The sequence below is a fragment of the Ochotona princeps genome, chromosome 20 (genome assembly GCF_030435755.1).
Source record: "Ochotona princeps isolate mOchPri1 chromosome 20, mOchPri1.hap1, whole genome shotgun sequence".
Lineage (NCBI taxonomy): Eukaryota > Metazoa > Chordata > Mammalia > Lagomorpha > Ochotonidae > Ochotona > Ochotona princeps.
Window position 1 is genome coordinate 15,458,776 of NC_080851.1, and position 26,675 is coordinate 15,485,450.

At 39.4% G+C, this 26,675-nt stretch overlaps 1 protein-coding gene across 1 annotated transcript in view; it reads right to left on the minus strand.

Annotated features, from left to right (window-relative positions):
• Positions 1 to 6,610: 6,610 nt before the first annotated feature.
• The window catches only part of THSD7A (thrombospondin type 1 domain containing 7A), a 300,382-nt gene continuing 280,317 nt past the window's right edge, over positions 6,611 to 26,675 (minus strand). Inside the window, exons 18-28 of the mRNA XM_004582344.2 lie at positions 26,281 to 26,425; positions 25,046 to 25,161; positions 22,070 to 22,187; positions 21,726 to 21,871; positions 21,134 to 21,308; positions 17,136 to 17,309; positions 13,254 to 13,349; positions 10,633 to 10,715; positions 10,087 to 10,297; positions 7,873 to 7,960; positions 6,611 to 6,834 (exon numbers count right to left, since the gene is read on the minus strand). Of these exons, the coding sequence (XP_004582401.2) occupies positions 6,750 to 6,834; positions 7,873 to 7,960; positions 10,087 to 10,297; positions 10,633 to 10,715; positions 13,254 to 13,349; positions 17,136 to 17,309; positions 21,134 to 21,308; positions 21,726 to 21,871; positions 22,070 to 22,187; positions 25,046 to 25,161; positions 26,281 to 26,425 (1,437 nt within the window). The 3' untranslated portion in view covers positions 6,611 to 6,749. The remainder of the gene's footprint in view (positions 6,835 to 7,872; positions 7,961 to 10,086; positions 10,298 to 10,632; positions 10,716 to 13,253; positions 13,350 to 17,135; positions 17,310 to 21,133; positions 21,309 to 21,725; positions 21,872 to 22,069; positions 22,188 to 25,045; positions 25,162 to 26,280; positions 26,426 to 26,675) is intronic.

The following is a 26,675-nucleotide window of genomic DNA, read 5'->3' on the forward strand; positions in this document are numbered from 1 at the left end:
GCAGGCTTGTGCATTGCCTTCCTAAGAAAGACTGTATCTAAAACTGACCTTTAAGTTGACTGGTGGCTATGGGTGGGAGGACCAGTCAGGCTACTGTTACTAGTGCCCTAGGCCTATAAAAGCTTTACTGTTAGACTCAATCAGTGGGTCAGCTGGCTGACTTCTGATTGTTTCCCTTCTCCAGTTTCCGTGGGGCTCCCGGTGCCTCACCTTGGGATCTTCCAGGAAGACTGCAGAGAGCAGCTTTCACGTCCCCTGCTTCCTGTTTTGCTTAGCCCAGTTAAACTGTGGTCATGTGTGAGAGAATCTCATGGGTGGAAGTTCTCTGTTGGCCTTTCTCCTTCAGAAATTTTCAAAGAAACATCTGGGTAATACAGTCTAAGATCTCTGTATCGACGGAGTTGAACACTACTTAAAATGTCTATTTTACTCAAGACCTAGAGGAAAGCTGCAGGTTTACCAGGAGTACTTCCAAAGGTTTGTGGAAAAATGCAATGAGACAGCTAATTCAGGTACAGATTTTGAAACTTGGGCATCGTGTTTTCATAGCGTGCATTTCTTACTAACTTTTAAATGTCTATTTTTATCAGAAAGGCAGATTTAGACAGAAGGAGAGAGAAAAGATTTTCTAATGCTTGGCTCACTCCCCAAAATGGCCACAACGGGTGGACTGAACTGATCCAGGAGCTGCTGCTTGGTCTCCCGTGGCACGCAGCGCATTCTCTGCTGCTTTCCCAGGCCACTAGCAGGGAGCTGGGTGGGAAGTGGAGCATCCAGGACACAAACCAGTGCCCACATGGGATGCTAGTACTTGAAGGATTAATCAGTTGAGTCACTGTGCTGGCCCCAAGGTGTTTTTTTTTTTTTCATATAAAAATGAGGGAAATTTCAGATTACAAATAGCTGTATTGCTGACTGTAGTGTGCTTCAAAGTAAAAGTACTATCTTATTTAATGGTTTCAATTAATGTGGCACTTTAACTCTTTCTTAAATAACAGTTTTCTCCTAGCATTCCCACACTTTCACCTAACGACGGGCTGGGGTTTTTGTGTGCTGATGCAGCACTCATGTGGGGGTGAGGGAGGCCGTGGGAACCAGCACTGAGCCCTCACCCCCTCATCTGCCATGGCTGCAGCACACAGGCTCATGCGTCTCCACACTCAGCCCTGCACTCTCGGTGAGCTAGAATGGCCTGTACCAGGCAGTGGGTGATGGACAACACCACAGCAGAGCCGTGCTGTGGCTGGTAATGGGATAGCTTGAATCGCTACGTCACCATCTTTCATTTCAAAGGGAAGAGTGAGGATGATGTGGCATCTATGGATTCTTACGACGTGTATCGTTTCAAAAGTAAAACCAACCCTTCCTACTGGCTACATATAACCATTTTTTTCCATTTTCCTTGGTTGTTAACACTCTTGAGTGTTGCTCATATGACCATGTTGGGTCATCTCATCCTATATTAAGATCATCATCCTATATTAGAATCCTAATATATATATATAATCATATATTAGGATCATATTTATGATCATCATATACTGCTCCCTCAATTTTTTTTCAAGTATTGCCTTTGCTGGAGAGTAAAGGGTTCCCTGCTTAGTTGTATTCTAGCAAACAACTACTGCAGTATGGACTTTAATCACAGACCGGGGTGGCAGCGATGTTTGCTGTGAGCACCCTTTCTGAAGTTTGCCTTGAGCTTGAGGGTTTAGTCCTGCTTTGTGACTGATGGGCCAAGATGTGCTGTGATCCACATTGTCTCCCCAGCCTCTCACGGTGACCTGTTACCTGACTGGAAACCAAGGGGTCCCTTGTCCTTAACTAATGGCTGGCCATGGTCATGTTGTACAAGTTTGGTTCTTGAACTTTCTAAGTTGGAATTGTTACAAGACCCAGGAAATGACAACATAGTAGTAAAAGGCTATAGATATTGACTAAAGGAATTTTTCTCGCCCGCATTTCCGAAGCAAATGATGCAAATCAAAATACAGATACATACGATTTGAGTGAAAATGATTTCTGTGTTTGTCAGCAATAGTTATTTACAAATAACACATACGAAAATGTAAAAAAAGCATATTACATCTTCACATGCCATCTGTGTTAACTGAATAAAGCTTAGTGAAATGAATTGCAACTCTGCAGTTAATTGTACACAGTGTACTAAAAAAGAAATATACATAATTTAAAATAAATTACATTACACAATTTACAAAGGAACAGTAACAAAAGTTCTTACAGTTGCCTCATTTAAGCAAAATAAATAATTTAGGTAGTTAACAAAATACAGATTTAAGGGATTATAATTTATAGAGAGATTGCAAGTTTAAGTATTTTACAACAGATACTGATCTCAAGTTTCTAACAGAAATGGATAGTATAAAGCAGAAAGAAAATTCAAAGGTTTTTATTTCTGAAGATAAAGGCAACTATATTTCTGAAAGAAACAGTTTGGAAATGTTTGAGGGTTAAAATTAGGTAATCTAAAAAGTTTGAGAGAACTGCAAAATTTAAAACTTATTGAAGTTCTTGGATCACTGAAAACATGGTACCCATAACTTAAACTCATCATACGCCACCTGTTAAGACCTAGCATGTTAGATGCAAGAAAAACTTTGCAAAATTCATTTAGGGATTTAAAAAATATAGACAGAACCTGAAAAAATGGTCACATCTCCCTGCGAAACATACCTTGTAAGGACTAACTACTTGCTAGACTCACTTTCCAGTTTCGGCCTAAGTCTTGGCTTGCAGCTAGGACTGATGGGGCAGTACCAGGGCACAGGCTGATGTGCGAGGCTCCCAGCCAGACTAGAGCAGGCAAGGGCCACACTCACATGAGGTCTCCACACAAGCGCCCCTGTCCTTTCAATTCTCTCCATCTTAGAGGAGAAACTTGAACCAGACACAAACTTGGTTTTGGGGAAACCTGACAAATCCTGAGATCCCAGTCATTGGAGGAGACAGATTCTAAAATCTCGTGTATTTCTCCCAACCTGAATGGCGCTGAACGGGACAGGCTTCTCCAAGGGCAGGATGTGACACAATGCGGGTTGGAACAGAAGGGGCAGTGCTACAGCAAGTGCCGGAAATGACATTCCTACGGAACTGGTCTTGGTTTTTGGCATTTCTTGAACTCCTTTCTCCTTGTACTCGTCTTTTTGATCAGTGTGTTCTGTTGAAATCCACACATTTCTCCCTGTGATACTTTGACCCTGACAGGAGCTATTACAGTTACTCTTTTTCAGACAAGGTTTGATACATTGAGGGAAAAATGAGGACAGTCGACAAAAATCTGTTCATAGGACCGCAGAGCGGGAGAGGGACCTGTCACAGGAGTGATCCTACAGGGGCAAAGATTCAGGGAGTTGAAGCAGGTGCATCAAGGAGGAATGTTGCTTGCTTCCTGTAGGAAGTGACAGTTCTGGTGGGACCACAGTTACACTGCCGCCTGTCGGGGGTAGGGAGGAAGTAGGGAAACTAAATTGTCTGAGAAATGCGGCCCAAGACAGGTACTCTGCATCCTAACTACATTTCAAACAGATCTAGAATGAGAGACCATGTGTTTAAGTGCTATCTTCGCTTGAGAATTTCTTTCCTTTTCAGAATCTTAGGTTCCTATGTATAAAAATGCCGTGACTGATACTTTAACAATGCCAAGCAGACTGTCATACTCTTGATCATTCAATACATATTTGTGTTGTTAGTCATTTGTGCTTGTTCCAGAGGCTTACAAACGTGCTTGCATATACTGCATTTGTGGCCTTAGCTACACTGTAGCGGCCTCAAAAAAGGCCTTTAAATAAGGTTTAGGGTAAACATATCGCATTAGATATTGATGAAAATTGGCCCCTTTTAGAGATCAGTTACGCTACTTGTTTGTAGTTCATATTGAGAAAATCACGTAATACGTTTATATATATATATATTTAAATCAAGCAGACCTTCGCACTTTCCAGAGGTCTAAATCTTTCGAGACTCCGACCCTTTGGTAGGCAGCGTCACTAGGGAAGTACTGCTGTCTTTCCCTCGCGAACTCTTGGAATGAGCAGGAAGAATAACACTTTGAAATTCCTCACTCACGGAGTCATGCCGGGAACAAACAGAAGGGCATTTTCAGGTTATAAACAAGATTATAGTAAGCCTTCACTTGCATAAGATACCAAAAAAAAATTCTAAATTTCCTTCATTTCATCTTTCCAATAGGAACTTCCAGCATGCTCTACATTAGTTCTCTTTAACTCCAGTTTCCTCCCTGTATGTATATTTGCTGTAAAATGTAATCAGGCTGTGAACAGCTTGTATTCCCGTAACACCTCATAATATTTTGAACTCTCCATTTAGGGTAATAACGCTTGGGCTTTGGGATTACCATTTCCCATTAGCCGAAGGGTAGTTTTAGTAGGAACAGTAGCTTTCCCATCTCACAATTTAAGTGTTGTGCATGTCTTATGACTATTAGCCAAAATTTAAAAAGTTCACAACCCTTTGTGTGTTTGACAATCAAAAATAACAATTTTTGTCTTCCTCATCAACCTAAAATGCAGTTTGCTTTTGCATTTCCTCATTGAAAATCTTTGTGTAAGGTAAAATTCCCATTTTCTGTGCTATCTATTCTCTTGAATTACATCCCCTAACACAGGGGCTACTGAGTAGTGATTTGCTGTTTACTGGGTTTAGTTCTGTTGAAATAGGCAGAAATCTAAGTTAGTGCACAATGACACTAATCTGATGCTTTAGCAATGCTTGCAAATACTCCATATGAACAGCAGGGGGAGCTCAAACTCCACTATGAAAGTAAAATATTTGCTAATTGCAGTGAGTTTTCAACAGCACATCCAGGTGTATGGTTTACTTCTTACATTTTTATTAAGACCTGAAACCCCAGTGGTTCTTCCCTCTCCCAAAGGTTTTTGGAAAGAATGTTGCCCGAAAAATGGTATTGTTGTTCAATGGCACCATTTTGTTTGTTTATTTTCCATTAGAGGGAGGTCTGCTGAATTAGTAATTCTATTGTGCCATTCCTAGGGCTGAATAAAAAATATATAGTGGTAGATAAAATGACTCTATTTTCACCTTAAATTCGGATCACAAATGAATGAAGACTAAAGGTGACACAGCGGAGAGGTAGCTCCAGAACCTGCTGGGTTAGGATCTGCGCGGGCCTGCACATGTGGCCTCATAGCTGGTTCCCAGTACAACTTTCTGTAAAGAGAGTCCTGTTCACTCTTTGACCTTCTGTGCATTGTCAGTAACTACAACATATCTGGCTTAAGATACTTACCTGGTCCACTGGAAAAAAGTTGACCATTTCACAGTCTAGGAAGCCTTGGACCAAACAGTCTTAGACTTTCTATTGAAGCTGTTAATTTCAGAAATGATACATTGGAAAGACTGGTTTATAGTTTACCAGTAAAAGAGACACAAAATGGTGGATTTTGAGATACTGTCTGCGAGACAGCCAGTATGAAACTAGAAAAGCATGTCAGTGAGAGAGATGAATCAACATAACTGTGACGTATCTCCATTATAAAACCACGATGCAGCATTTTCTGCATCTGCCTGCAATTATAAACAACCAGCTCCCTTTTTTCTGTTTTCCCTTTTTTTAAAAAACAAAGATAACAAATATAAAAATCTAGTCATAAACAGCCTTGAAAGACCAATTGCAGAGCAACTAGAGGGATCCACATTTAGGAGGGCTAATGAGTCGGGGACTTTGATACTTCCATGATCACCGTGCCGCAGGTCCCAATGGCTGCAAGGGAAGGAAGACGGCACCCAGCAGACCTGAGGGCCGACTCCATCCCGTCAATATCCAGATGGAATTTCCCTCATCAGGAGACTTGCAAATGTTGCAGACACTCTGAGCACAGATGTCTTCATCCCACATGACAAGAGGCAGTTTCTATGGCAATACTGGTTAAGTGAGTATCATGCTGCACTAATATAGTGCAAGAATGTGCCTTCCATATAGCAAAACAGATGCAGGCAACCAGTTTGAAAGTCAAAGTATAAACGTATTGACACAAGCAAATTAGTTTTGCAGACAGTAGCCACTATAAAATGCTGAACTTGAGGACGCTTTGTCCTCACAAACTAGTACATGTCCAACACGAGTACTTGGAGAACAACAGTAAGAGACTCTTAGCAGAGTCTTGGTCTCCTAAATACAGGTCAGTACAAGTTCCCATCAGCCACTTCCAGGTGCATTTATTCCATGGATTTTCCACTCCGAGTTTGTACTTTCACTGTTAAAGTTGCTTATTAACGAGTACGTAATCTGACATGATTATGAATGTCATTCAGTTGAGTATACATGTTAGGCTTGACTATAGTATTGCAGAGCTCTTGGTATAAATTCTTCATGCTAGAAAGTTCTACAGGTTAACACTGTAGGCAGACTTGCACCAGGCAACCTAACTGGCCAATTCCACCAATTATGCTTTAGAGAGGAAAGTGGGTTTTCAGGTGGCAGATTGCAGAAAAGGATGTCATCGTACGCTCGAATGCAGCATGTACTCAACTAAGTTTCCCAGAATTCCTAGAGCTAGCGGTCTTTGTCAGTGCTCTGCTCTGGAAGATCCTAGTGGCAGTGTGATTTATTTTTTTTTCCTGCTCTCAGGACACTTTTGAAAAGTCACAATTAAGTGAAATCGTGTAATTTGGACACTTCCACTGTGGTCTCTGGATTTCTATTACACAGTGAGAAACAGGAAACTGTTGGCAGGAAGAGCTGTTTGTTTTCACATGTCTGCATCTCCATCATAAGCTAAGGTTAATGGTTTCAGTCGATTGTTTTGCCTTCTTTGAGGTTTCTTTGGCTTTTTGCTGTAAAAATGAAGAGGGAGACAATCAATACTTAGCTGTAAATTTTATTGTTTCAAATGAAAAGCAAATTCCCCAATTGCCTAATCTGATTTTCATGGTTACTTTGGATTTCAGTTTTCTGTGCTGAATAAACATGAAATAAACTTCTTATTACTATCTTACAAAACAAATTATCCATGTGGAACTCCATAAGTACTAACACAATTGTTTCTGTGTATCCGGAGACTTTTATAAATGTATAATTTATGAAAAATATCTTAAGACTAGGTACTCAACAACTGCAGTAATCATGAAATATAATCATGTACAGGTCCCCATCAGTATACCAAGCAATGTTTTCTTGTATACTTGGAAGGTGACCTGGAGTCATAGCAACTTCTTTCAAGAAAAACAGCTCAAATTTTCAAGTGTTTAGGTCTTAGATTAAAAACTCTGCTTTGTGAGCACTAAAAAATGTGAAATACCCACATGAGAATTTCAAAAGGCTCATGGAAAAATGGTGAGAAAGAAATTTTTTTTGTACTTTTTTTTTAATTACTTATTTTATTACAAAGTCAGATATACAGAGAGGAGAGACAGAGAGGAAGATCCTCTGTCCGATGATTCACTCCCCTAGTGAGCCGCAACGGGCCGATGCGCGCCGATCCGGAGCCGGGAACCTGGAACCTCTTCCGGGTCTCCCACGCGGGTGCAGTGTCCCAAAGCACCCTCCCCGCCCTCCCAGGCCACAAGCAGGGAGCTGGACGGGAAGTGGAGCTGCCAGGACTAGAACCAGCGCACATATGGGATCCCGGGGCGTCCAAGGTGAGGACCCCAGCCGCTGGGCCACGCTGCCGGGCCCGAGAAAGAAATTTAGGAAAAACAGTGATCTACAGTTTTTTTTTTTGCAATGCACATTTCCTTGATTTTTTTTGGAAAAAGACCTTTCATGCTTGAAACATTGGTTTGCAGTGCTTGTTCTGGTTGCCTGCAAGTGTGTTCTCTGAAATAGAGACCATCAGGTATCCCCCTTAGAGTTTGAAATATTGAAACACTCACCAAGCTAGATAAATCATGGAGATAATAAAGATGAGTAATACAAGTGCCCCTGCTGCTACACCGTAAACCCAGGTCTTTAGTCTCCCATCTAAGAAGAACAGATATTAGTTATTAATGCATATTAGTGTGGCATACATATGACAGTGTTTACGGCCAGTGTGACCGGCTGTTCGAAATTTCAAGATCAGTTGCTTTGGCACAGTTAATGAAGAATGCGAAGCTGCTCTTAGTAGTTAGAAGATGTTTCCTGAAAGATAAATAAGCAAGGAAAATTCACTGCGAGTTCAGAGTTCACATTTATGGACACATTTCTCATGCTTTGTCAGTTTCACTACCAATCTGATGTGCGATCAATCTTGAAAATGTGATTTATAATATAAGCTGACAACTAATGCAATTTTTTAGCTGGTTCTATGATCCCAGATGAACAGGTATGTGAACACGAACTGTACTGTATATTTGTTATAGGTAAACATACTTAATTTTATGATTCAGTATTTTTTTGTCTCATTAACCTTTACGATATGCTGGAAAATTAGTTTGACTGTAAGATCTGTGAACAAACCTGTTAGAATAGCATGAAGGGCTCCCTAACTTGTGCCCATCTTTCGTATTCTATGACACCAGACAACGCAGAATTTGGGAATTCAGCTGTCTGGCCTCATCCTCTTTGAACCTACCAGTTTAATGATATGAACATGGGATGTTATTACTGATGCCTAAATTAATGTGATCTTCACATCAACCTACATGGCAGTTATATACATTATAGTGACTAGGTTAAAATTATAGGTGCAAGGGATAGCCCTGTGGTGCCCTGGAATAAACTGTAGCTTTTGATGTTGGATCCCATGTCAAGGTGCTGGTGTGTATCTTGGCTACCTGGCTCTGGGTCCAGCTTCCGGAGGAGGCACCTTGGGAAACAGCAGCAGGTGGCCCATGTACTTTGCACACCTGCCACTCATGTATCTCCAAAACCTTTAAAAACATTTCCCATTGGGCAATATTGATTCCTGAAAGACTAGTTTGTTCAATAGATGAAAGACATTGCAAGCAGAGAGGGGGCTGTGTGGTTTTGTCTGGTTCTGGATCATCTTAGAGGTTCATTTGATGAAAATAAACTCGGTTAATGTTCTAAACACTGCTTATTTTCTTAAGATGTTTTAAAAATGTGAAGTTGAGAATTGACAGCTTTTCCATTCGTGAAATCTCTCTACTGAAGTTTATTCAGTCAATATTCAGATTTTTTCATAGATCTTCATTCCTGATAGTATTTCTTATGCTTGTAAGTCGACTTGTCCTTTTTTTTTTAAAAGAAAAAAAAATGAATTACCCCTGCTTTTGCTGAAAAATGATGAAAAGCTAATTGTCCAAATATTAAATACTTAAACAGATCGAATATTGGTTCTTGATGAAGGGAAGGCATTTTGACTTAATGTTTTAGAAACAGATGTGCCAGTGAAGCAAGTTCCTTCAATGTTTCCCTCACACTTCTAATGGAATTAAAGACTAAATCTGGCTTTTCTAGAGAGTTCCTATGGTCATGAACTGCTAGTTATGCCATTTTTTCCTCACACAATAAATAACCTTAACTGCTTAATGGCCTGTGTTGCATCTTCCAGCATCAGGTTGGTTCCAGTGCTGAGTGCATCACTGACTCCAAAACAGGAGAGACAGGATGCAGAGAAGTGATTTTGTCATGCCTTCAAGCTTTGGCCAGTGTTGCTGCAAGCCCACCAAGTTAGGACCATCCCATCCAAGGGTTCGATCCTTACTCCTCTATGTAGATTCTGTGTATTTTCTATGCCAATTCTTTGGTCTAAGTGCCCTGTAGCACTGGACTATTACTGATCAGTGATAAAGATTCTCAAATGTTTTTATTCATTTCAGTTCTAAACAGTCATGCGTTTCCTAGTCCACATTTCCACTGTCAGGCTTCTCCATTCAACCTGAAACTGATAATGCTTATAACTTTAGCACTGGAATTAAAATAAATCTTATCCGCTTGGCAGTTTTTCCCAGGAGAAATTATTTCATTTATCTGAATTTGGGCTCAAATGCTTCCTTAGCATAATAGTTTGAAGGTGTGTAGATAGAAGATAATAGAACAAACGAACATAGACGAAACAATACATGATTTGTGAAACACTTGCCCATCTTCTAAATCCCTTGACGCTGTCTAAATGTGTAACCCAACTGTCGAGTTAATTTCACCTGGCCCAAATGGCTGCAGAAACCAGGTCCTTCCCCGTCCTGCTGGGTTACTGGAAGGCTGGGTGGGATGCACTGCTCGGCTGGTTTTCACGTCAGCCCGCTTGTCCTCCACGGTGGGGATCGCCACCACAGGAATGAGTGTGCACTGCTCCAGGGTGCTGTTAGAAGACATGACTTCAGTGTACCCCTCTTCACAATGGCACGTTCTTGTCTGCAGGAGAATGGGAGATTTACACGAGGCATGCAAGGCCATCTTGGAAAACATAACACCAGGTAAGAAGTGAAATAAAAAAAAAAAGTCTTGGGAATTTTCTACATATAATTTCTAAGCACATTAAAAAGGAACATACTTTGAATATTCTATGTAGTTGCTCTAAAAGTAAAAGCAGGTGCATTCGAAGTGTTATAAAGGAGAGGTCCATAAACTGATTTTTTTTCTGCTTCAAGACATGCGTTGTCAGAGGGAGAAGGGGTGTGGATTGCACGAGACAGTGGGGTGACACATGATGGAAGCTGGCGTGTCTACCCTAATGGGTTCACACATACCTCGCTACAATATGAGTGGGGTTGACTACACGGTGGGTTACAGGACCTGTCGGCATCAGGCTGGCTCACCACCAAGCAGCCCCCTACAGAACAGAAAATCATTTCGACAAATAACATGTCTTGCCATGATTTAAAAATGCTGTTACAGATGTGGCTGACTCCTGAACCACATTGGGAATCCCACAGATTTTCCTGTCTGTGAAACATTTGGTTACTCCTGACCACCTTAGGCTCTTACCCGCCTCGGGGAGACACAGTGCTTGTTACTATTTAACAAATGTATATTAGATGCCTACTCAGTATTTTTTTTTATTATATTTTGACAATCTTTACGTTGTTGATTACGGTTAAATAGTATTTTTGAAACAGCAGCCATAAAAGCCAGTAACAGCACACAGCCTATTTCTGTCAGTTCCCAAAGCCATGTCTAGCATTAGAAAGCAGATTTGAGGTTCTTTAGAAGTTCCTTTTTAGCCGTTCAAACCAATAGTTTTATGGCTCTTGAGGTAGCTCTTTATGTGACCACCTCATAAATATGTATTTCTCCCAGTTCTTGAGGAAAAATGACTACTCCGACTGAGTGATGGTGTTTTCCAGGTACTGAGAAGAAAGGGCAGCTGCTTGTTTGTGGCACTGCTCCTTTGCAAGTATGTTCTCCTCATGTCCATTTCTCAGTACAGACCCACCTGTGCTTCAAGATGGCAACAGTTGTCAACTAATATAAGCCACATGAAAGGAACTATTTGTTGCATTCAACAAGTATAATCTGAAACGGAGTATCAGCAAAGCCAAAAAAATTCCCTTTGATAATGGGAATTATAACTGATGACTCTCTAGCTGTAACAGAATGTACTCCTTGTTCATTCCTTGTCATTTCTGCTAATATTATCAACAAAAAATAACTAAGGACCAGTTATTAAGGAAAAGCAGTTAGTCACTGCAAGGCCAGTGCAGTGAAGTGCCCAAGTGATGACCATTAAATGAGCAGAGAAGAAAAAGCAGTAACTTGTTGAAGCTGTGAGGCAACTCATAAATGAAGGCAACTGTTTGATACAGGATATGTCTGGCCTAGTTCTTACACTCCTTTCTCCTAAAAGGTATTAGAATGCACACTGTTTATCACAGATCACGGACACATTTAGTTCTTGGAAAGGAACATACTAGAATGGATGCACTGTATACTTAGTTGAAATGATATTGAAAATGTGTAGTTGCTGCAGTAAGTCTTCAAAGTTTGACTTGCCTTTACAATAGGAACTAGCATAAGTAGCAGCAGGAAAAGTGCTTTTACCATGGAGAAGAAAAGGTAGGTAGATCCTGCTTTTATCCATAGTTGGAAAAAATTAATGAACTAGACCTTCTGGGGAAGTTGTCTGGTAACCTCAGAAGAGTTGAAGAAAAAAGCAGACATTGGTGTCCACTTCCTGACCTGAACGCAGCCTCCCTAGCCTGGGCACAAAGCCCATGTTTCCTTGTCCTTAGTTCAGATGACTTGCAAATCCTCTTCCCCCCCACCTCAAAAAATACTAATAAAAACACTGCTGAAGGAGCAGAGGGTTAGGGTGTCCCATGTCCACCGGACATGCTACTCTCGAGGATTTCTAGATGCAGAATCCTCAAGTCTAAAATTCTGTCTTGACAAATACAATGTGGCTTCCAGCTCCAGCTTTTACAGAGACGGCAGTCGGCTTCAATCAATCCAGGAGACTTAAATTGCAACATGAAACTGATGCTTTTCAAAAAGCATATTGATTCCTGCTCCTGTTACCTTTCAGAGTATATCAAAGTTATTCAGGGGCATCTAAATGCATATTGCTTTCCCCTCCCTGAAAGGACAGCCGAAACAGTAAGTTAGCAAGTGCCCTGAGCAGTTAACAGACAGTTCCTGCTGCTGGACTTGTTGACTAACGCTGATCCAGATTAGTTCTAAATCAAGCATATATTAGATTTCAGGGTTCACATACTTGAAGCTGAGGTTCTGATTTTGATGTGAATGACTTCGCAAGAAATTTGTACATGCTGCTGATCTGAGCTCATGTTTTCCTCCTTTTCAGGGAGTCCTTGAGATCCCTCCCATTTGCTGGCTTCAGATAAGAACTTCCTCGGTAGCTGTACAATAGTTCTGCAGGTATGTTTTGACCCAAACCTTGCTATGGATTTCTTTTTTGAATATGTAATCACTTACGGGTGGGGACATAATTACTGAGATGCTTTGTCTCCAGTAGGTTCTGCCCATGAATTAAACTAAATCCTACATTTCCAAACTAAAGCAAGTGTATGTGTAGAATCATGTTGCCTTGTTAATATATCTGGTCTGCACAGCAGAAATGCTCAAAAGCATGGATATTTCCAAACATTCAGTGTGTGTTTAGTAGGAAAAGCAGTATGAAACTGCTGTATCTGTGTACTAGAATATGTTCAGATGTTAAGTTCTTGCAGCAACATGGAAGAATTCAGCAATGTTTTTAGATTTCGGATGCTGTCACCAGGTGTGAGTCCAGTTAAGATGTCCTGGATCTCAGCCACATGTGTGATATGGAAAGAATTTTTTTTTCATTTCATCAATTACATATGGGTGATAGGAATACTTGCAGAGAACGAAGACTAAGTGGGGCTTTTACCTGTGACATTCACACCGTCTGATCTCTGACACCAGACGGTGCGGGAGGAGCCTTTCCAGGCACCAGCCATCCATCTATACTCATAGCACTGCCCATCTGTGGGGACAAGACAAAATGTAGGGGAGCATTATGTTACTTGGAAGAGTATTCCAAGAGCACGCAGCAGTAAAAAAACACCGAACAATGTCTTCTTTAGTAAAACTGATGAATACTTGCAAATGCCTAAAATGAGACCACGGGCCACATTAAAGTTTCAAAGTGGTTTTCTCTTTGTTCTGGAAAAGTTACTTTTCATGAAATCCCGTTAGTAGTGATAAATAATAGGTTTATCGTGATTGAGATTTTAAATGATTATTAAAATCTATCTATCCATTCACAAGGTGACTTCAAAAAGTTTACCTTGATGCAAACGGTGAGAGAAATCCACATGCGGTTTTGTTTTCATTACATGTATTCTGCCTAAAGTTTCTGAAGACCTATCTCCAAAGAAAAACTCTGGAGTCCTTAAAATTTTTTAACACTGCAAAACTATCTTTGGTGACAAACTTTAGAATTGTGATACTAGTCTTTTGAAATCAAGGGTCTCAACATACATTTTAAAATTTTCACCATGTAGATCTAAACTAAAAATACAAAAACCGAAACACCACTTGTGCTATTGGTGCCATAGTTAGGAAATACTAATCCTGAGTTTAGAAAAAAATTCTTCGTTTTTCCCTTAACTAGGAAAATCCCTAATGTAAAATAATCTATTTGGAGTATAGAAAATCTGCAATTGATGTGAAGTACCCATATATTTTTTTAAAGATTTTATCATTATTATTGTAAAGCCGGATATACAGAGAGGAAGATCTTCCATCCGATGTTTCACTCCCCAAGTGAGCCACAACGGGCCGGTACGCACCGGTCCGAAGCCAGGAACCTGGAACCTCTTCCGGGTCTCCCACGCGGGTGCAGGGTCCCAAAGCTTTGGGCCATCCTTGCCTGATTTCCCAGGCCACAAGCAGGGAGCTGGATGGGAAGTGGAGCTGCCGGGATTAGAACCGGAGCCCATATGGGATCTTGGGGCTTTTAAGGTGAGGACTGTAGCCGCTAGGCCACGCCGCCGGGCCCTGAAGTACACATATTTTAATAAACTGTGGCCTTTCATTCCCTTCCTCCCTCACTCTTACTCTACCACTCACCCTGTACCTGGACATTTTTGAAATTCACTATTCTAATCACTTTTTTATTGACCACCTTCTAGAAGTCTTGCTATTAAAACCATGTAAGTACCTTGAACGAGAAAAATCTCAAGCCCTCTTTCAGTTTTATAAACTCTCCAAATTAAATTGAGAAGCATCTTTTCTCATTGGCAATCTGTACAAATTGCATGTAATTTACAGATAAATTTGTATAAAATTGATGACTTAAAGCTTTTACAAGATATTTTCCGAGCATTTAGTACAGGATTTTCTCAATGTTTTTATTTATTTTTACCTTGAAACAAATACTATAAGGTATATAAACTTTTTCCCCTAAATTAAAGTGTATAACTTGGTCTTGCTAATAAAATACTTCCGAGCATTTCAACTTCGTATAAACCATATTGAGCTCATGTTATGAAAACAGCAATTCTTTCTGTTAACATTGTGCATATACTTAGGTATATTAAACTGAGAAACTGACAATAGTGGACATCCTCTCACTGGTTGCAACAGAATGTCTGTTTCCCCATATATCATGGTTTCCTAACCAGACATTCTTTATTGGGTAGAGGGATTGCCTTTATAGTTCAAGTGTTAGTGATGAAAGAGGGTTAAATTCTTACTCTTTCAACATATTAAAACATTGTTCCGATTTCAATGGGAAAAACTACATTAAATGACTTGGAATAATTAGGTAAATTTGTATTTCTGGATTTAATTATAATCAGGCATATTCATTAAAGAGTAATAATTTTTGTTAAATGTCATAAAACATTTTCATGTATAACTTTATTCTGTGATTAAAGAAATTTCCTTCATTTTCCCCATCAAATTTGTTTTCCTAGCTTTGCACAAAATAGGAATTATCTTTAAACTTGGGTGAGATTCATAATTCACTCTTCATTGTGAGCATACATGTGTATATCTTTTATAGATTGGAATTAATAGTTTCAGAATCCATGGTGTAGGAGCTCACTGTTGGTAAAGTATAGCACTGAACTGTTTTATATTAGCAAGCACATTTTATAGTATAATATTTCCTAAACTCTTCTCCTTGTCGTAGCACTGATTTTTTGCTTTTTTCCTCATTGATTTTGACATGATAAGTCTAGTTAGTTAGGTCGATAATCAAGTTGCTGGTTTTGTTGACCTTGTGCTTTCTGCCTCCTAGGATTTGCACTTCTCTGTATTAGTTGTGTTACTGTTTCTTTTTCTTCAAAGTAATAGTATAGCTCATGTTTAACATTCCCCCTCCAGTGTAAACATTTAAGACTTTCATATAAGTGTCTTCACTATGTCCCACACACTGGCTACTGTGCAATACTTAGTCTAGAAGGTGGTTCTCACTTCTGTAGTACATGAGGCAAAAATCTTTATAGTCTTAATTTACAGGACTATAATGTTATTTCCTTACTCTCTTTCCATTATGCCACTATCCCTCCTTATTTCTTTTAACTGTTACAATGGCATACTTAGAATTTTCTTTCTAGTCCCAAGGTTAATCCTTCACTAAATACAGAATTCAAAAACTAGTAAGTAGGAAATCTGTTCCTCAAGAGTATAGACAAGGGCTATTAAAACTCAGTGTTGATTGTGTACTCTGCATAAGAAGGGAAAACATGATCTTTGACTTTGGGGGACTGGTCTTACTAAGCATAATGGTCTCCCGTTGTATCCATTTTGTTGCAAAAGACAGATGTCTTATATATGGACTCAAGCCAGAAGTTCAGCTGAAGAGTGGATACAATTATATACACACCCATGGGGTGCTTGCATACCTATGGGATGTGTATCTGGTCATCAGCTGATGAACATCTGGCTTGAGCCCACATCTTAGCTATTACTGAGTAACTATAAACATGGGGTTACAGATAATGCTTCCATATGCTGATTTCATTTCCTTTGATAAGTTATTGGATAATTATTTTCATCTAATTTCACTGTCATTTAGAGATTAACAAGTCTCTTTCTGACTTTAAGAATTATTTATTGTAATCCTTGGCTCTATTTTTTCCTAGATCTGTATCAGAATGATAATACAGCATCTTACTGGTAAGGTTAAAATCAAATTAATTATTGGGTTAATTCATACAATCCATTTGGAATTAATTTTAAGTGTCCTCAAATTTTAGGCTTTCTAGTCCAAACTTTATGTATTTGTTGTGAATATATTCGTCATTGTTTCAGAGTATGTTGAGCCACACATTGCCCATTATACTGTTTTGGGAATTGCACTGCATCTAAACAATGACATTCTAGAATTTTGTGATTCTTGAATATGCCATGTAATGCTCACACTGGATGAACATTTTTATGTGTTTATACACATTCATCGATTCTGTCACTAAAAAAGTCCATCAATTTCTGAGAATACACCTAAGCCTCTCATTTTGTCCATTTTTCAGTTTTCTTATACATTTCCTTGTTCTCTGACTTAAATAAATGGAAATAGACTGATCAGGTATGAATCTCAGAGTAGAAATATTGTCTTAGTATCATTTAGCTCATAAAACTGGTGAACAGTTTTTCAGTATTTCATATTTAACTTACAGAAGGTGAATTCTTCTTCCTTACAAATTAGAATTCAGAATTGTATCTTTATCTCACTTCAAACTGAGAAAGTAACAAATAAGCTTACAGAATTTACTTTTTTCATATACCAACATGCTTAGATAGCATTAATTGCAGCACTCACCATCACAAGATCTAGTTTCTAACACCTGCTCTGGGCACAGGTGTTGGTTCTCTAGTTCCTGGATGATCACTGCTCGGGATCGGACCTGTATCCCACCGAAGCCTAGATCCTCACCATTCACACAGGTCAGTTGACACAGGCTCCATGAAGACCAGTCTTTCAAGTAACAGTCACCTGCAAAATTCAGATTGAGTGTGTACACCGAGTCATTTTAAATCTGATCTCACTGAGCAAATGTCTGTAGATGTGCCAGTTGTACAATAGCAATACAGGCTGGGCATTTGAAGTTTACATTATAACACATCTATATGAGTGCCTGTTACTGTGCTATGCTGATTAATGACAGCAAATGTAAACCATGTCTTAAAGGAACCATGTAGCTAAAACCTACCATTTTTGTCATAATTTAAAAGGGATTTATTACAGCTTAACTACACCTAGAACTTCCCTTTTTCGGTGGTAATTTCAAAGGAGCTTGGAATCCAAGGCTGAGTAAGCTGCTAATTTTTTTTATTCCTGTTCCCAGAGGAGTGGATACCCAACTGAGCAGGTACAAAAGTGATGCTTACTGTTTCTATGATCTACATTGTTAAGCCATTTCTCCAAATTTTTAACCAAATACACATATCATAAATGGCTATGCTTTTACAATCTGACTACATGGAGATATGTAGAAAAACATTGCCAGAATCTCAGTATGCCATCATCCACTTTGCATTCTTGAATTTGTTTCCGTACTGTTAACCTGTATGGATGTACTTTATTCCACAGTGTGAACATGCCACAACTAGATAGCCATTCTATTCATGGGCACGTGGGAACTTGTAAATTTCTGCTATTATGGATAGTTATATTGTAAACATGCTAGTCTCTTTTGATGGACTAGCATATACACTGCCAGCGAAGCTAAATTAGTAGGCCATCAATGTATTCAACATCTTCAACATTTTGAGATCAGGGAAGAATTGACTGCAATATACCTTTCTCATGTGCCCATCATTCTTCAGAAGTGACTGCTTTGTGACACTGTTCAGAGTTTACAATTAACTGTAATAGACACAAGTCCATAGGGGTTCTTATCATTTTAATTATCCTAGCCACATCACATGCATAATTCATATTGCCTCATGTTAGTATTATGCTGAAGATGACTAATATTAGCACAAGGTTACCTGGAGATCTGCTTAATAGACAAATTCGTGGTGCCATGATTAAGAATGCCTGGCAAGACATGAATTACTGATTCAGACACGTATGTGATGGTAAAAGTGAGTTTAGATCTTAATGAAGAAAATACTATTAATGTTTCTAAAGTACCAAATGATTCATTTGGGGTTATTCAGCTTTAATGATGCAGGCAAAATTTATACAGGTAAAATTTCTGAAATCTTCTTGGGATGAAATTGGTATACTCCCGGTGGCAGAGACTGAGCTATGTGGGGTACAGAGCATATATTTTCGTTGATGGGCTATTCACGTTTGCACATTCTTTTACCAGTTTTTTTACATCACAGTAAGTCTTCTAACAGCAGTCTGTGATTTTAAAACTATCATCCTAAGATAATCCATACAGGGCTTCAACTATTTCATAGCAAAGGAGAATGTGACACTCCCTGCTACTCAATGTTTTTATGTTTTGACTATGTAAACCATTGTAATAACACAATTACACAATGTTGCCAAAGATGACAGTTAACTGCATGAGATGTTTACAACTTGATGTTCTGTGCTTTAAAGCTTATTGATATAAGCTAATCACTAGCTTTCAAAACCCATCATTGGAAAGATTAGAGAGGAACTAAAATGAATAGATTACCATGCAGAAGAGATAAGCTGCCTCTTGAATTGTAGTTAATTAAAATGGTTTTGTTTTACATTTGAAAATGCATTTAGTAAAATTCACTTAAGGTTTGGATAGGAACTCTTATTTTCAACATTCAGACCCAGAGCTCTCAAAATAACCACAACAACAACAACAACAACAACAAAACCCTTACATCCAAAAAAAAGTTGTTTGTTATCCCTCTAAAAAATTGAGAGTGTCTTCTTCCCATGGAGGTGTAAGACAGGTCTTTTCCTAAGGACAATCTTAAATTCTACCAAAACCTTTTCTTTTGCTCTTTTTCATTTTATTGTTGCCATTTGCAACAAAACAGTCCCAGCTGGACAACATTCTGCTTAGTGAAGCATGGCAGCCCCTAAAGGACAAATGTGTTCTCTGATACGACAACCAATACAGTAACGTAAAACATATGATATATATGTATGTATATGTGTGTGTATATATATACAAATGTCTTATGTCACTATTATGCTAGCAACTGTCTTTTCCATTGGCAGGTAGGCTCTAGGAAGGCTAAGTTTGTCTTTCACTCTATCGCTAACCTGCAATCCATGCCTAGTCTGATTAAACTTGACAAAGTCAAGTGAGTGGGGATGGTGTGCAAAAACATAATGAAAACATGAAACCAGTCTCTACAGTAAGGCACACACCAAAATCTGGTGGCAATTCTACTCATTATTACACATATTGCAATGGTGCTGTTGCTAAAACACTTGAGGTCTGGGCTTGTTGATGGTAGAGCTTTTCTGCTTTTAGCCTATTCACATTTTGTGGACTTTGAAAATGCAGAGATGTAGTCCCTGGCTAGAACCTCAATCTCCTTGCCTCACAGCAGACTATCTTCAGCTGGACTGTCTGTGACATAAAGTGTTACCACACTAGTTTCCTCAACGGGGAATGCAATGGGAGCATAGCTGGATGTCATGCACACGGTGGGAACGCCTAAGAATGTAACACTGTACCTCACTCCAGCCAGTAGGATTTTATGTTCTCAGTGTCAAGAATACTTAACATGGGCTGTACTTGACACAGTGAAGGGTAACCATATGCACCAGGTTGTGCAGCAAATGCCTGTAAAGTTGGAGTTGCTACTCAGATTGCTGTCGCGGAAAATACGTTTTATCTGAAATTAATGGAAATATTCACATGTGTGAAGAGCATCACCGTGATTGAATGTCTTCAAATTCTTTAAAGTGTCAGGGGTTAGTTTACTTGCTGTACTATTAAAGTGAATGAAATGTAACAAATCAAGTAAATAAAGAGTATGTTGGTAACTAAATGAATAATCCATGTTGTCAGTTTTCCCAACCTCAATAGATACAACAGCTTCTTTAGAAAATGGGTTTTCAGAACTTTTTCAAGTACAAAATCTATTTTATGCCAATTTTTTCTGCTTTCTTAAAAATTTCCAGATCTTATTCTTCTAAAAATGGATCTAATTTTCTTATTACACTAAATAGGGAAAATAATGTTTTCATTGGGGGATAAAGTAGGGATAAATGACTTCTGTTCCATTATTCCAAATTGTCTTTTAAGTCAGGAAAAGTCTCCCTTCTAATTCTCTTCCCGATTTCTAATGCCTGGCTGTCACTGTACGCCATTTGTACAGTGGACCTAGACCATTTGTACAGTGGACCTAGACCATTTGCTGAGCTTTGCATGTCCAGCTTTGCATCCAAACATGCTCTTCCAATTTGCTTTTGTCTTTTAGTTGTGGGTAAGTTGCTTTTTTTTCCCCTTTCTGAATGCTTACTGATTCTCTATTTTTGTACCAATTGTGTTTTAATAACTAGCTAGTACAAGTGTTAATTTTGTCGCTGATTTTACAAAGGACCTAGCATAAACTTTCATAATGAAGACAAATACTTCTGTAGCTATTATGTGTTTAAATATTGCCTGTACAAGCCCCAAAACAATTGTTCATTGTTGTCTCAGCTTTTAATTCATACTTGCTCTATCAAACAGGAGCCCAGCCTTAACCAGCATCCCACACAAGTGTGAGAAGACACATGGGAGATCTGACTGTGGCTTTACCTACTGGTCCCTATTTTTCTACAGGTTAATTATAGGGCACTGGTCTCACCAAAAACAAAGATTTGAGCATGTTACCTAGGTCCCAAGAAATTAATTGCCAATACTTTACTTCTGTAGTTACCTGGGCAAGGTTGGGTACAGGTTTCCTCCAGAACCATTTTTTTATTGCCATCTATAACGGGTTCGATGTCAGCACAGAATTCCTCATCCACAGCTTTGCTGAAATCATCAGCTGTCCCATCACTCACCACACAAGAAATGTTCCTTGTCCTAGTCCCTTCTCCACACTGGGCTTCCTGGATTAGGGAAAGACAAAACTAATTAGGAAAAGAAAAGAATTCATTAGAGGGCTCTTCACTTAGAGTCACTTCTGCATCATTGATTATGATTTATAAACAGAGGAGCCTTTGAAACCCTAGAGGAGAACTCCTGGAGGATATGAGCTATATAAAACACACTGAAGAATTTGTTTTGCAGCCAAAGACATGCACATAAATTTTCATTAAAATGGATCCATCTCCAGATGATTTTCAAAGTGGAGGACAGGGAGTGTTTGTGATCACAACTAATTAAACAGCTGTGAAGTAGTAAGGCACTGAACATCTCTAAGGGGAAAACCTCTCTTGTATAAGCACTGACTGAAAAATATTTCTAAGAGCGTTTCTCTTCAGATCGAGGGCACACACTTCACCTTGACTCTTGAGATTTGATACCTGCACTTGGCATGGAGACCACTGGCCATACTGCCACCGGTAACAGGGCTTCACTGGGCAAGGCTTGGACTGGTCCAGTAGCACCGGGCATGGCCTTCCATCGCCCTGAAAGGGTTGGGTCACTGTTCGTCTTCGGATCATTTTTCCTTTAAGACAGAGCAAGCAATGCAACTTCAGTGACATGTTGTACAAGGACATCTTTTCTTGGGAGGAGGGATCACAGAGGCTTGAGATGACCCAGGAACCTACAAGGTTTTCTAATTATGATAAGACTTAAAGCAAGAGAAAGAGTCTATTACATTTCCCTCAGCAACTAGCAAATGCCAACCGTGGTGTAGACCAACCTGTGAGACCACACGTTTGAGAACATTCTGACCACGAAGACCATTCAGAAAGCTGACAGTTGACCGGGCACTCCACCATGCAGGAGGTGTTCATCTGCCAGTTCTTCTCCAGGCCAAGCTGAAAGACAGACATGCCTTTGTACTGACAGCCTTGGCCACACTGTCACACTGAATGAAAGTGAGATGTGAGAGGGGCAGGGAAGCAAGCAGGCCTCTGGATAGAAACAAAATATACATGGAGGACAAACACTTGAACTGTTAGAGGTGAGAAGAGGTTTACTCCAAGAGTGTGCATGATGATGGATGGGATGGATGGCAGAGAGGGGCTGGACTCCATTTCTGATGTTTGCAGTAAGTAGGGACAAAAGTAGATTTAATTTCCAAACTGGTTAGATTTCCTGAAATAAGGAAAAGAGCAGAATTGCAACTACTTTCTCTTAGTTCAAATCTAAGGCTTATATTAAATCTTTGGGATGATCATTTTCACATGTCCATGTTGGAAGCGTGAAGGAAAGGCTTTTTTATTGTTTCTACTCCAGAGAAATATAAAGAACTGATATTAAACTGTCAGTTATCTTAAAAGGAAATGTGGCTTTGCACATCAATGCTGCGCAGAGCACATCTCTTGGTAGCTCTTCCAATTTTACCTGTATCAAAGACTTAACACAGCTCAGTCTTCCATAGGGGAATTTCCACTGTAATTAAAGCCTCAATCTCCTAAATGTCCCAGGGGTTAGAGACAGCACCCTAAGGTGACACAGTGAAAGTAATGAATTGCATTTAGGAAGTTTTCATGCATGGGGTCTGACTCTAAGAATTCAACTATTTCACTACATAGCCTGCAGTTATTATGGACATCTACTAATTATACATTCTAACCTTTTTACAACGTCACCCCTAAGTTTATTTGTTTTATCCATTTCAGAAAGTGAAAAAAAAATAGGGAAGGAAAAAAACTGCCACGTATTGAGTAAAGGTCTGAACCATAAAAGGTAAAAATAAGTGCTACGCGTATTGAGCCTTAAGTTTCATCTTTGTTGGGGAGAAATTCCTTCCTCCTTTTGGCCTTTAAAGCAGCAGCAACAGTTACCTGCCACTGTTTCCCTGAATCCAAGTTTTCCACATTCATGAGCAGGCAGGAAATTTGGGCACTGTTGGGGGGCAGGGGAGCCTGATTGTTGTTGTTTTTACTTTTGTTTTATGAGCTACTGTTTAATTCTACTGCAATGATAAGTGGAGACACTGTGGGATAGGAGTTGAGTCCAATCACCACAGAGAATAACACTTTTCTCCCTGAAGACAGTGTTTTCCAGAATGTTAGGATTTCACACAGGAGTGTGTGCGTTAAGGGGCTAAAATTATTTCAGGTTTTCACTCCTGTTTCTTAGTGATACCTTTAGTCCTGTGAGGCAGCACAAAGCTGGTTATGTTTTGGACTCAGTTTTAGGAAACCTCCCAGAGCTTTTTGATTTCTATATTATTCTGATCTGGGAAGCATTGATGAGTGCATTTGTGGAGCAGAAAAAGAAGAGGGCATATTAGGAAATGATCCCCCAAAGCATGTGATTATAATAATCATCGTCAATATGCTAATTTTGTAATGGTCATATCATTGCAATGCTAATTTCAAAACCAAAATGATTCGGGAGAAATTCCTCATTATCTAATGCTAACGTATTAATAGACTAGGTTGCATCATGGGACCACAGTGGGAGGTACCTATTAGCTAAACAGCTTGATGTTTTCAGAGCATTTGAGAGCTGTGTTTCTGTGGACACACACAAAGAAGGTTGGGTCTGTGTGATAAACAGCATAATTAAATCACATATTTTCATCTGGAATTGTTCCTTAGGTGATGGAACCATTTACGGTGCCTCAAGGATGTACGGATACTAATAGTGGTGAGGGTGGCATTGTGGCACAGAGGGTTAAGCCTCAGGTTTGTAATGCCAGCAAACCCATATTTCCAAGTGTGGGTTTGAGCCTTGACTGCTCTGTGTCCATCCATCTGCCTGCGAATGTGCTTAGGAAGGCAGCCAGTGACAGCCCAGGTACCTTGGCCCCTGCCAGCCCCGTGGGAGAACCGTGGTCTCAGACTTGTAGCTTCAGTCTTAACCATCCCTGGTGAAGATCTCTACCCCTTCTCTGTCATTTTGCCTTTTGGGTCTCAAATGTTCTAAACTCTAATAAACTTGTGAACATCCCCTCATTTATTCCAGAGGCTTGAGGCTCTAACTATCTTAGTCCGATTCTGACCTACTACGCTTCAGATGCACAGGAACTCAAAACCTGTCAGGAATCTAAGCATCCTGGGGCATGGAAATTAGACAAAATACAAACAGGAGTGAAGTACTGCTTCATAAAAACGAAGAGGCCATCAGCTGTGTTTCCTCATATTTCCAAAGGTCATACCTAGAAACGATGACATTGTTGGCATCAGTTACAGCATCGTTAAAATTCTGTGTCTGCCACAGCCATGGCTGATTCCACGCCTTTGTTTGATTTTCCAGATCTGAGTATTTAGATTCTCACAGCTGGGTATTAAATCTTGATATCAAAATGTGCTAGCAAACCACAAGTGATCAATGTTTAGCAACAGAGAATAACTGATGGATCTTGGCAGGTGTCCCAGACACTACACATGATTCACATCAAATTACAAAAGGTGATGAGTAGGCTGATTAGGATTTATTGCCATTATTCACCTTGATTACTTATTGTTCCCCAAGTATTTCTTTCAGAATAGGCTAATCAGCATACCTTTGGGCTCCAAGCAGAACAAAATACAGGAAATTATGCGTGGAAATCTGTAGCACTGGACACAACCCCTTTTCAAGAGGATACTAAGCAGCCCGCGAATGGTGCAGAAAAACATCTGGCAATGAGCTGCACGGAGCACAGGTCACTTGGCACAGCATGGATTGAAATTGTTAGGGAAGAATTTACTCGCAAAGATGTAACACGGTATTCACCCACCTCTTCACAATACTTCAGGTCAACCGACTTGCCATCGCTTCGAACACAATCCAGCATCCTTGTTTTAATGCCATTTCCACAAACAGCCTTCTCGCTCAGCTGACATGTACTCCAATCTGAAAGGAAGGGAACCCATCAGAGCAGAAGGCCACACACAAAACATTTCAAATGAAACCCTGATGACCCAAATCCCATATTTAATTCACAATTGCTTCCTAAGCTGTTCCATCAATCATCCTGCATATAGAGCATATGGGTCCCAGCTTTGAGCCTATCAAGAGTCAAGTGGAATTGCTGGGTTTGCACACAGCTACAGAGATTATTCTCGAAGGCAGATGTCTGCTTGACAATGTGGATGCCTCTTGGTCTACCCTTCAATGTCTTACAAATATGTATCTTAAACAGTTTAAAATTTTAATGCCATTTTTGTTATAGCAAATGATTATAATTTTAGAGATGAAATTTAATGTAGTTTCAATAATGAAATAAACTACAACATCCTACTTGTTCATATTTAGAGTGCTTTAAAATGCAAATGTTTCAAAATCACTTTGGGCTTCTTTATTTCTTATCTTTTTCCAAGGATAATTCTTTTGCCTTTTTTTTCCCCCCAGGATAACAAAAACACAACTCAGACAACTCTTATTTCCATTATGCTATGAAAGGAAATTGAGGAGGAAATCAAAAAGAAAATGTAATTTGTTTGAATTTGTTTCAGTATGAAAATTGCTTGGGAAAAATTTGAAAGTAACCTTTGATGTAGCCTCAAATCATGACCAATGGAATATTTTCTTCTTTGGATATAAGTGCCTTGATATTATTAAATGCTTATTTACCTATTTACTCTGCATGGATTCATCATCACCTTTGGCTGAATTTTTAAATATCTAATCATGTTTATAAGCTGCCCTTATGCCGTGATTTGTTATCTGTGTTTTTTTTCTGAAAAAGGTATCAAACTTATTTCATGCATAGCTTTTCAAAGTAGAGAGCAACTTAATTGGTGTCACTTACATGGTTCACAATAAACTCTAAGGGCGATTGACTATATGATATTTGCATTGTGCATCTCTTGAAGCATTCCAAAACTATTGCTACATATTTCCATCATTTCACAATTACCTCTGGGAAAGTAAGCAGCATGTCCAAATGGCACCTACGTGGAGATGAACTGTACTGGTGGGAACACCTCTGACCTCGCCGACACAGGCTCTGAGAGGATGGTACCCGCTTACCTGTCACATTGTAATCATAGTGGTAGCAGTTTTTGTTCAGGCTACAGGGTTCCTTCTCAATAGCATCAGGGCAGGATCTTCCTTCATCAGCAGGTTGTCTGATGGGATAAGCTGACCTCTGCCGGAAACTGCTTTGATTGCAAGGCTTAGAAAGAGCAACACAACATTCTCAGAAAGGTGGATATTTGGTGCTTTGTGACCAGTGCAGCAGAAGGTGAAATGCTAGGGTCACTGGCTAACTAAACAAGTCAGCTAACTTAGACTCTGTTTCCTTCCGTATGCAAAATGCAAGGGCTAGATGTGATTCTGATAACCTGACTAGAAATAATAATATGCATAAGACTCTGTCCAAAATACTAATATACATAACACCTCACACTTGTATACATACAGGG